This window comes from Tachysurus vachellii, chromosome 20, assembly GCF_030014155.1.
Source record: "Tachysurus vachellii isolate PV-2020 chromosome 20, HZAU_Pvac_v1, whole genome shotgun sequence".
NCBI classification, from domain to species: domain Eukaryota; kingdom Metazoa; phylum Chordata; class Actinopteri; order Siluriformes; family Bagridae; genus Tachysurus; species Tachysurus vachellii.
The window spans coordinates 9760949-9773074 of NC_083479.1; the positions used below are offsets into that span (position 1 = coordinate 9760949).

General features: G+C 40.0%; 1 protein-coding gene across 1 annotated transcript in view; it reads left to right on the forward strand.

The window, feature by feature from the left end:
- Positions 1-12126, forward strand: part of LOC132863563 (uncharacterized) — a 34507-nt gene that overhangs the window by 19687 nt on the left and 2694 nt on the right. Inside the window, exons 5-19 of the mRNA XM_060896437.1 lie at positions 67-111; positions 887-1005; positions 2627-2777; positions 3643-3779; positions 5327-5453; positions 5722-5757; positions 6462-6583; positions 7373-7502; positions 9293-9423; positions 10388-10514; positions 10699-10731; positions 10891-11000; positions 11133-11259; positions 11502-11629; positions 11719-11842. Coding sequence (XP_060752420.1) covers positions 67-111; positions 887-1005; positions 2627-2777; positions 3643-3779; positions 5327-5453; positions 5722-5757; positions 6462-6583; positions 7373-7502; positions 9293-9423; positions 10388-10514; positions 10699-10731; positions 10891-11000; positions 11133-11259; positions 11502-11629; positions 11719-11842 — 1647 coding nt within the window. The remainder of the gene's footprint in view (positions 1-66; positions 112-886; positions 1006-2626; positions 2778-3642; positions 3780-5326; positions 5454-5721; positions 5758-6461; positions 6584-7372; positions 7503-9292; positions 9424-10387; positions 10515-10698; positions 10732-10890; positions 11001-11132; positions 11260-11501; positions 11630-11718; positions 11843-12126) is intronic.

Genomic DNA, 12126 nt, shown 5'->3' on the forward strand with positions numbered 1-12126 from the left:
TATTGTTTACAATTCATGCAGTTGTGAGTGTCTAAGTTTGAGGATATTTCTTACTTGGCTCAACAGGTAAAGATGGGCGGGTTTGGGAAAGTCAGTCCACGACCTACTTTGGTAAGGGCTCTGTCTCTTCTCCCATTTATGCTCTGTATTATTCTCACATCCAACTCTTTCTTCCTAATTGCTTATCTCATTGTATGATAAAGAAGTGTATTATTTTTTATAATGAAATGACACGTGACTTCATATTCAAGACTACATTCCATTATGAGGATTTGAACTAGAGGATTACATCCTTTGCAGCGATTTAAGCCATCTGATAGAAAGTGCTCTATCAGATGGCTTAATCGCTTCAAAGCCTTGCATTGTCACAGATTTAATCCCTGTTTCATGACTGATTATTCACTGCAGTCCAACAATATTAGACATCTTATTGATTTACCTTTAACTACTATTCAGTCATTTACTGTGCCAAATAAAGATTCTTTCTCTAGATACGATATCTGCAAAAACAGAACAGAGAGCTTTACATATGAGCTTTATTTAACGGGCGAATAAATAAGCACGTATCTGTAACATAAAATCTCCACACAGTTGATTTTTCCCTACAACTGAACATGATTGAAATGTCTAATGCTAAAAGTGATCAAATTTGTCTCCTTAAATCTGGCGTTTAGATGCTTCTTGGATGATTAGCTGGCATATTATCTCATTTAAGTGTTAAACGCTGGCTGTATTGTCTCTGTTTTCAACTGATTCTGATGCTATTATTGAAAAAGCTAAAAATTGCAAAAAGAAAGTATATAGTTACCCCACTGTTTCCTAATGAGGGATTTCTAATGACTGCATACTGACGATGAATCTTTAATGGCCATGCCTAATGACGCAGCTGCACATCTACGAGGGTCTGGCACCATATGGGAAAAGGATTGAGATCTGTCGGGACACGGAGGACGTGAAGGGAATTTTGTTTCCACAAGAAGCCACAATCCAAGCCCAGAGAGGGTGGTAAGGATATTTATTGAACCTTTGGTTAATGTATGACAATAAAAGTAATCAGGATGGGTTTAAGAAGTATACGGGCTTCAACCTAAAGTAAGTGCAGTATGACTTTTAGAAATCTCTCCTTAATATACTAACAGTTCTGTAAATCTTCTATTGGAGAAGCACTGCCGGCAGACTGCCAGTGTGTACTAAATCTCCATTTTAAATATTATTTGCTTCTGGGTGCCGCTTGCTACAAGTATGTGTCTATTAATTTAACGTAGGTCTACAGTTAACTTATAGTCATAGTAAGCTGAGAGTGTAGGGGTATGTGTGTAAGTGTGCGTACGTGTGTGCATCTCAGTGTTTTATGGTTCTTTGATAATGTTGTGCCTCCATTCTCTCTGGGTTGTTCTGTATGTTATACTTGTGTAGAGAACTGAACCACACTGAACCGTAGTCAGAGATTATGCAGTGGTTCCTCACCAATGGGTGCACTTTCTGTTTATCTCTTCTGCTTTCTTCTGTTTTGAGCCCAACAGTTTTTCTGCCAGTCTCCTTTTCAGAAGGTGAAATGCTACTCAATTAGGTTATGGTTTGGTGTTGGTGCTGGTCAGTCTAATCCCTTCCACAAGTCGTATCTTGTGTTAGCAGTGTGATTTGTGTCATCGCCTTGCTGCATGATGAAGTTCCTCCCAGTTAGACTGGGATGTATTTATCTGTAACATGACTGTTTTTGTAAACATGAGTTTATAACTTAACATTTTAACTAACTACCGAAATACCGTTACCCCTAAAACTATATGGGCACTTTCAGATGGTTGAATTTATGGCATTTGGAATGCTAGTTATAGAGTGTTTGGTGGTTGCTGAATCTCTTTGGCAGTTAGTCTCTGTAAGAGTCCATCTAATCCTTTCTTTCAAGCAAGCTTTTGTTGAGCTGGCTGTGCTGGCTGTAGATGTGTGGTTCAGCGGGAAATCGGATAGGAGCTAAAAACTGTATTCTAGCACTTAGTGGACTTTCATTCAAATTTGATTTACTGGCTGTGATTCTGATTATTGATCATGCCACAGGCCAAGCAAGGAGCAAGAGAGCGTTGCAGTAGCCTTTTCACACAAATCCTTCCGTCTGGATCGATGAGATGATTCCTTCTGTGTCACAGCAGCGAGCAATACTTTGATGGATTATTAATGTGGCAGTCACAAGATCACTATGGCCTTCTTCAAGTTGCAGCTTTACTTAACCATCATACTTCTGATAGCATTTTATCTCAAACTGAATCAGGTTGAATCAAAAGTTGTTGGTTTGTAGTCACTTTGTCAATCCTCTAAGTAAAGATAGTCATGCTGCAAAGCTTATTGTATTAAAAGGAATGAGAGAGAGAAAGAAAGAAAAGCTAGGAAAGGTAATTTTAGCTCCCTTTTTTTTTGCCACTACTAAAGTAGCTTGTCAGTCTCTCTGGACTGACAATGAAAGCTAGCAGGGGACGGTGCTAACTAAAGGCGCTGCAACAGAAGGAGCAGTTTAGTCCCTGTGGAAATGTCCTTGGAGCTGTTTGTGTATCATTATGGGCGATATCTGGGTTGCTGTTATATCTTTTGTGTGAGGAGTTATGGAAGTACAGACTGTTTGTGTGTGCCGCAGCTGGCTGCTGTATGTGGAACAGAGATACCAGGGGTCTTGCATCCTGCTTGAGGAGGGACAGATTATACAGACCAGTGGAGAGACAAGAGCGAAAGATGGCTCCCCTGCTCCTGCCACGTTGTCGGTTGGCTCCATTAGGAGAGCAGTGAAGGTATATATGTCTAAACCTCCTCTATCTCTGTCTATATCTGACTCTTATATCCTAATGATCCCAGTGGTTTTCTAATGCACCTGACACACATTTCCTGACTAGCCAAAAACATTTTATTAATTTTTTTAAATTGACTGAAAAGAAACAAGTTAAAAGAATTGAGTTGGAGAGCTGAGTGTAGTGTTTCGGTTGTAGCATTTCAGGGTATTCAGCTGCTTGGTGGTTGAGAGAATTTGTGAAATATTGGTGCTTCTGCTTAAATGCAGTGAAACCAGGGCAAGATTATAATGTATTACATGATGGACAATGGCGCTGGAGCTATAATGAATTATTCACCCCAGCATGTTGTTAATTGCACACCATAAAATGACTTAGCATAAAACTCAAAATCAGGTCACTAGATCTAGACCTGGGGACTTGGAGTGAGACACAGCTGGTGATTTCCTTACATTAATGGAACCATAAACCTAAATTAGCAGGTGAGGTGTCTTTCGACTTTCAGGATGTACAGTCTTGAAAAAAGAAAGTACACCTTCCTTCAGTTCTGTGGTTTTATTTAACTGCACCATCAATTGTGCGGTCTTCACCAACTCCTCTAAACAAACTAATAACCTCAAGTGTCAAAAATCATAATAGATTTCAGTATGTGTCCCAAAAAATAAAGTATTCATAAATCAGGTGGGGGGGGAAATAAGTGCACCCTGTATTTCTGTAACATGTAGAACTGCCCTTAATGGTAAATTGAAGTAAACCTTTTCTGTAGAATTCTCTCATAACATGTGCACTGCTCAACACAACAACATCATATAATTTCCTAATTTAAAGGATCTCACAAGACAAGGCTTGGCATTTTTTTTGTCTCTAGGATGATGCTGTTCCAGAGATTCATCTCAATTTAGAGAATATCAAGAAGACTGAGCCGGTTTGTCTTCACTCTGAAGCTGACGACATCGGTGCACATGTACCTGTCCACCTGTCTGACCTCAGTGTGTGCTCCGGATGGTAAGTCGTGGCTGATACTTGATGTATGACCTTGCAGTAGCAACGTGAACGGCATACTTTCCTGCATACTTTATGTACGTCTGGGGCATTGAAGCAACTTCTGCATACTTATCATCAGGTTTTTAAATGTAAAATGTTTAATAGTTTCATAAAGCGGTTTAACTCACAGACGAGTTTTGTTTCTTTGTAAAAACCTCACGCTGTTGTTGTGACCGTCGTCATGAGTTGCATTTTAGTTATATTCAAAAGGTATTTAGAAAACTGGTGTGCGAGTCATGAGAGGTTTTTCGAACTTAAACACTAATAACTACACAAGTTAGTGTTCGTACTCAGTAACTCAGTAATATTATGGCATTTATGACACAAGGCTGGTTTGTTTGTTCAGTTGCAGACTGTATCACATGATACTACATGCAGTTGTAGTTAAAAGCAAGTTTAATGCAGGCTTTTCCATAACATCAGTCAGAGATCTTGCTGATAGTTTCCATAACAGCAACTAGAGCAGCTCAAGTTCAGTTGACTTTACCGTTGCTACGTTAAATCTACTGCAGCACTGTCCGAGCTTGAAGGGGCGTCTGTGCCAACTGGCTGTGTTGCATTGTTCTGTGCTGAGTCATAAGTGTGTTCCTGAAAGCTGCACCTGTGAAGGAAAGGCCACTTCCTGGTCCACTGTTCCTGTTCTTCTGCGTGTAAAAGTGGGTCTTTGGGAAAGGCTAAAGTGGTAACTCCTCCCTGGACAAATCTAACACTCATTATGGGCATGGAGATAAGGCGGTTTCGGTAGCAAAGGGTCATTTTTCATGATTAATTACACTGTCAGTTAAAGGGCTGGAATGACAGATATTCCTGGGTCAGCCTCGGACAGGGCTGCCAGGGTAACTGTAATACCGTGAAACCATTGTCACTGTGGCAGTATTATTATTATTTTTTTAAACTGGTGAATATGCATTTTATACCCTGTAGGCATGTCAGTAAAAACAAGCTACTAGAGCAGACATTCTGGAAGTTTTCTAGAAGGTGGACTGCCAAAAAAAGCACTTGAAATGTATCCTTATACACACTCAACCGTGTGATTGACTCGGTGTGAGTTACAAACAAACTGTCAGTCTGTATTCCTCTTTACGCAAATAAATAAAATAATGTGTGCTGATTTATCAGGGTTAACATAATGAGTGTTAACATCTTGTAGCAAATTTCAATTTCTTGAAATTACCATTGGGAATAAAATGCTTACAGTGACCCCATACTTATTTATAATATAACTCACTTTGGTGTCACAGTCACAAAGTTGTTTTCCAGGCTGACTTCTGTTGTGTGTCTGTCTGTGTGTCTGTCTGTGTGTGTGTCTATGTGTGTGTCTATGTGTGTGGTCTGTGTCTGTGTGTCTGTGTGTGTCTGTGTGTGTCTGTGTGTCTGTGTGTGTCTGTGTGTGTCTGTGTGTGTCTGTGTGTGTCTGTGTGTGTCTGTGTGTGTGTGGTCTGCTTCTTAAGCTGCAGCCAAATTTCTTTCCATACATAAAGCCAGTTCTGCTCTTTTTGTGACTGTAGCTGGGTGGCCTACGATGGAGCTGGATTCACAGGAAATCACACGCTTCTGGAAGCTGGAGGCCTGACCACACCCGTTCTACAGAATTCTCCCATCTCCTGTGTGCGGTCACTACGTCCACTGAGAATGGTGCGGCTACATTAACCTCTCTCACCCTTGACAGCCACTTACATCTGGCAATGTAGATCAGATTAGATCAGATTATATCATTGCAGCATTTGTGTAGTGTTTAAACCAGTTCTTGTGATGGGCCTGTGTAATAACATGCTTCATACTTTTATAGCCATGTATATTTTAAAGGTCTGGCCTTGGTTGCATGCAGTCAGACATATCATGTCCTGTCCTGCTTATCATGTACATACATTTATTTTGTATTTCCCATTTCTTCTACCTGCAGGGAGGTCCGAGAGTACGAAGACCTCTGGATCCGAAGGTAAGGAAAACAAGGCCCAATTCAGGGAAACCATTTACATTTTCAATTAACAGATAACTATAACATTAATAGCTCATTTGTTAGTACAATGTGTGTATTTATATATATATTTACATATATGCAGTTTCACCTCATATAAAGAGCTGTTAGATGCTATTTCATTAGTAAATTTGTAAAGTGTTCTCAGGTCATAATCTAATAAAAGTACTGAAATTACTTAAAATGTTAAAATATGACATGAGGCCTTTGTGTAAAATTTGCTTGGCTACTCATGTTTGAGGTAAGGGGAAGATAGGGAAGTAAAAACTGAAATAAAATGTGGTTTGCATACATACATTTAGTCTTAAACTTGTATGCTGACAAATATAAAACCTCTGTGTGCTTGTATCTTAGATACAGCCTATAGACACAGATAGGAGCCCGAGAATAATAGTAATAAGAAACGCATGTGAGAGGCCAGTATACACATTTCAATATAGAGTTTAATTTCCATACAGTTTAAAAAACAGCCAAGAGAACAACTCATTACGTATATCAACAGGCTATTTAAACAGTGTGAAATTAGTGAAAACAGAGAACCTTGCAAGTTAAATGGACTTTCGGTTCTCGCAGGAACACCCTGGGACACACTGGTATTCATACTGCAAATTTAATGTGGCTTCATGCGTCAGTGAGAATGGATATTCTTTTGTGTCCCTGCATAGATGGTGATGTATGAGGAGCCACTCTTTCAGGGTCAGTGCAAGGAGCTTCTGGAAAACGCATCCAGCCTAGAAACTGACGAAGGATTAATACACGTCTCCTCTCTACGAGTCACTGGAGGAGTGTGAGTATTTTTCTCTTATGCACACAAACAAACAAAAAACCCCCAAAGCTGCTAATGGCTGTTATAGGAAATGAGATGCTCCATATGAATTTTTGTTCAAGTTGACGTTTCTAAGGAAACTGGGCTTCATGTGCATAACACAGTCCCCCAGGATTTTGCGAGCACAGACATTAACACAAAATCAAGCACAATTTTCCAGAATGACCTGCAGATTTGGGCCAGGATGTGTCATGCGGTGTGTGTGTATGCGTGTGTGTGTCTGGGTCTGTGAGAATGTGCTCCTAAACATAGTCAGTTTCTGCAGTGAGAATGACCTCAGATGAACATTTGTGTGTACAAGACACAAACAATTCCTGTTCTCCTCCTTCTACAAACAGAGCAAGATCTGTTAATTCACTTTAGGACACGTGTGTTTAAGTTAGCGTATAAACATAATTCATCAGTGATCTCTAGTAGCTGGGTGTGGAAGAAGGCTGATATGGGTTTCTTTGTCTTTCTGACATTCTCTGATATTCATTATCTATTAACCTTATTAACCCAAGAGTTCTTGGCGACGGGCTCGTTTTACATGACTCTTAGTCATACACTTTAATAGCAGTACTGAGAGAAAAGAGCTTTTTGCCCCATGTTTCACTGATGGGCTTGTTCTTCATACGGGTTTCTGAATTATTTACATAATGTTTGTGTATATGAAGTGTGTGATGGATGAGCGTACTGTAAGTGTTCTGTGTTAAGCTGGTGGGTGCGGTTACTGTGGCAAAGGTTAAAGTTATGTGCACTATGATGCAGGTGGGTGGGCTACTCCTCTGAAAACTACAGAGGGCAGCAATGTCTGCTGGAGGAGGGCGAATATAGCGACTGTAACACACTCTTCAGTGGACCAGGAAATGTTCTAAAATCCTGTCGCTTCCTTCAAGCTGTGAGTACACACACACACACACACACCGAGAGAAACAAGAAATGGGCAGAATAATAATCCTGTATATCATTTTACATTACTTAAGGACATATCAATTTCTAAAGTGCACTCATATTGATGAGTTGGTGGCTCAGATGAAATCCCTGAAACTGAGAGTGTGCAGTGCGAAAGCTCCTTATAACATATTCATGGCTAGAGGACGCAACGTCTACAGCACTCATTCAACTCTAGCCTCATTAGTGCCCGGCGACTGGATGTGCCCCATTGAGCCGGCATGCCTCGCCAATCTGATTTATCTCTCCACTTCATGCAAAGTGATATTAAAGTGTTAATGGCCCATTAAAGCAAAATAATTCTAAAAAAAATGCTGTTTTCAACTGAAAAAATCCCTCCATCTAGTCTAAAATATTAACTGGGCAACATTTCTTTACAGTCCGTCTGCAACCCCTTATCGTCTTCTGCACTGCCACTTGACATCCCCACAGTGGTGACTGGAAATGTGTTCGATGGCTAATCTATGCAACCACTGATGTACATGCAGGCTAGGAGACTAAGATGAGACTTAAACATGTGCCTGTTATCTCTTTTAACAGTATCCAAATATTCAGGTTCCAACTTAACACTTCCAAATATGCTCAGAGAAGTTATATCTGTCTGTGTGGTGAAGGCTAAAAATGGGTCAGATTTTGAATTTAAGGCTCTAAGGCTTTGACCCAGTTTGATTCACTTTTGTAACTTTCAATAACAAGCAGGTGATAACCAATAGCAAGTATTTTCAATGGCCACCTTTTATAAAATGGATTAAACAATGGAGGTTACGGTAAGGGGTGTGGTATAGAACAGTGGTCCCCAACCCCCGGGCCGCGGATCGGTACCGGTCCGTGGGCCAAATGGTACCGGGCCGCCCAAGGAACATTAAATTATTTCCATTTTATTTACTGTGGTGTATTTCTCTCGGGTTTGTGCAACTTTCCCTGGAGGAGAGGTTAACCGGGAGCTGAGAGACGTCACCTAAAGCCGCACCAATTCCGCGCATGCGCAAAATATCGTGATATCGGGCCGGGTTTAGGTGACGTCTGGAGCTGAGCGGCTGCAAGCGGCAGTGGCGTTGTAGCTTTGGTGGAGAGAAGGTGTATATCGCTCTTCTCTCTGTTCACCGGTACTTTCTCATGTTTAACAGTACTTGTATATTACGTGTACGTAATATACGTGTACGTAAGTACGTGTATATTGTGTTTGCTCAAATTTAACCCACAAATTAGCAAACAAATTAGCAAAAATGAGTACGAAACAGACGCCGTTAGAAAGTTAGAATCTCTGGTGGTGTTCTGGATTAAAGTCATGGCGGAATACCCTGAGATTGCCACCACAGCACTTAAATCCCTATTGCCATTTCCGACATGCTATCTGTGTAGCGGGGTTTTCTGCAGTGACAGCAACCAAAACAAAACAATGGAATAAACTGGACATAAGCAACACACTTCGGGTGTCATTGTCTCCTATTACCCCAGATGGAACCCAGATGGAACCCAGATGGATGGTTGCAAAGAAACAAGCTCAGGGTTCACATTCATTTAGCGTTCTAGTGAGCTAAAAAGGAATGTTTAAATACAATTAAAATTATTAATTTTAATTTAATTGTATAGTCGCCACCCCCCAAATAAGAATGTACAACAACCCTCTCTGTCTGTACTTGAATAGGAAAAAATGATAATATAATACTTAGGGTAATGGTTCCTGAAAGTTACTGTGGGGATGTTAAGTTGGAAATGTTCTTGTGGTTATTCCAGGATTTCATTGAGCCTGCGGTTACCCTTAATAATTGTGAAGAGAAGGTTGAGATTGTGGACCAGGATGTGGCAGACCTGCAGCAGACTGGACTAGTGAATGAAGCAAACACCATCCATGTTCAAAGTGGAGTGTGAGTAAGACATAAAAGAACTGTCTTAATTAATCAGCATTTTAATATACTGTATGTGTGTAATGGGGTCTAGAGAACATACTGAAATATTCTGGGCTCAGTGCCATTGAAGATCTACTCTCGGTACACTTGATGACGACAGTCCAGTAGTGTTTTCATGCTCAATCCTCAGTATCTTTACTGGTGATGCTGAAGCAGTCTTAAAACGCTAATTAAGATTCACATCCACCAAGCCTTGTTACATGAGTATCACACTTCCCACATATAATGAATTTGTTATAGACATTTCTAATGCATGCGGTTTCTCACATGTTTTTTCTCTAGTTAAAATGATTATTTTAGTCATTATTTAGTCTTTTGGTTATTTACTGCATCATGAATAATGTCATTCAGCTGACAAAATTATTTTGTTCTCCTTTTTTTGCCTGGATTTGAAATAGAAGCCGTTATTACATTTAAGGCTTATTTATTGACGTACACACTATAGTACATATCCCAGTTTTGGGGTCAGTGTGCAGGATCAGCTATTATACAGCACCCCAGGGCAGGTTAAAAGCCCACCAGTGATAGCGTGGTGGTGATGGAGCTTGAACTGCCAACTATCTCTATTGTTGCGCCATCACCACCTACATTTCCAGCCATTTTTCTTACTTGTTAATGAGGTTCTCTTTATAAATATTGTGCAAATATTCAAAATAACTCGCTTTAAAAAAGTGTTAAAATCCTTTTCTGAGGTAATAAACGAGTATGTGTGACAGGTAACGAGTCACACATACACAGAGTATGACAGGTAATGTACTGGCTTATGCTTACAAACAAGCATTTCTATGAGGCTTCACGCAATGGGAACAGCTTACATACTATAATAAGCTTTAGATGTGGTAGTAAAGCCTTAATAAAGTCTAAACTGTTCAGGTTTCCAAAGCTGGGGTTGGATATAACCAGAATATTTGAAATGTTTTAGGTGGGTAGCCTACAGTGGGAGATATTTCACAGGAGAACAGTGTGTTCTCGAGAAGGGCAAGTACTCCGGATCAGTAGACTGGGGTGACAGGCAGAGTTCACCTCTCTCCATCCGGGCTGTACGGATGGTAAGTACACACTGGAATACGGACGGTCGAGGTTCAGCAATATTTCTCTAATCTGCAAATACTGACAGTCATTTATTTAGTTTCTAATTTTTCATTTTCATTTTCAACATAACATCAGTGGTCTATTCATGCATTCAGTGAAAATGAACATAACTGATTGCAAAATATCTTTTGTCTCTATAAGGAGCTTTGTGGAGAACAGGATCCAAAGTTCATGGTAAGTTTATTAAACTTTAGTTAGATAGTGCTTTAACAGTATGAAACTACTTGTAGTTGTGTGATATGTAATGCCAGTCTATAATAATGCCAGTCTATAATTGCTCTGTCATTCTGATTCAGTGTTGTGTACTTGTTTGCTTATTGTATGTGTGTGTAGCTGTGTGCCTACAGCAAACCATGCTTTGTGGGAGATGGTAGAGAATTTGTAAGCGAAGTGGCAGACTGTGCCACGTTAAATCCTACATCATTCCGAATAATTCAGGGCAGGTGAGATACTTCAAGTTCCACTGACATGAACACCATGTACTGTACTATACAACTCCACTGCTGCAGGAAGCCAGCAGATACAGTTAACATATACAACAAGGTCTCCTTGTGTCCCTGTCTTACAATGTTTAGGTGGTTGCTGTATGATGAAAGTGGTTTCTGTGGTAACCAGTTTGTCCTTGAAGAGGGCCTTTATCCAGACCAAACCTCCTTTGGCTGCATGGCATCATCCATTAAATCCTTTAAACCCATTCAATATGTGAGTCCTTGATTCATGAAAGATTTATTTTTTTTTTTAATTTTTTTAAATTTGAGTGCTCTTGAAAGTGCTGAATTTAATAATAACAGCGAGTGTATTGAATAGCATTAGTATTATCTCTCTATATTTTGACATTGGAATATATTTTTAAATCTCAGTCTAAATGTCAGCTGTCAGATGAAAATCTGAAGCAGTCACAGTAAATTACAATATTTATATTGTATGTGTGTGTTTCACCTCAGAGCTTCTCGGAGCCCTCCATCAGTCTTTTTTCACTGAGCTCGTATGAGGGATTAGAGACTATGACAGATTTACCCATGGAGACCATGAGCAACTTCTTTACTCAGTCTCTTCGAGTCAACAGTGGCCTGTAATTCCTTCAGACTTTTGTTGTTGTATATTTAAATATTTTTGTGTTCGAGTCCACATGTTAATGGGTTATGTCGGTGCGCCTTACAGGTGGGTGGTGTACGAATTCAGCCAGTTTAAGGGGCGTCAGATGCTGCTGCAGAAGGGCGAGTATCCATGTTGGAGTGATTACAGTGGCTGGGACACCGTCGGCTCCCTCCGCCCACTTAGACAGGTGAGCTCCAGCCAGTTGGTTTGCTTTGCGGTCTTAATGGGATGAAACCTCATCGGTTGTTGGAAGGAAAGTGACAATCTTGCTTAGTGTGTGGGGAAACAAAAATAAATACTGTAAAATATGTCTGCTGTATCAAAATGGAGATTGCAATCAAATTTGGACTAAAGTAATTACTTTCCAAGTTATTGTTTGGTGATCAGTGCCCACCAGCAGTACTTTCTAAAGCTCTTATACATATATTTTTTCCCCACTCCTTGTTTTTTTCTGACATACAAAATTTATTC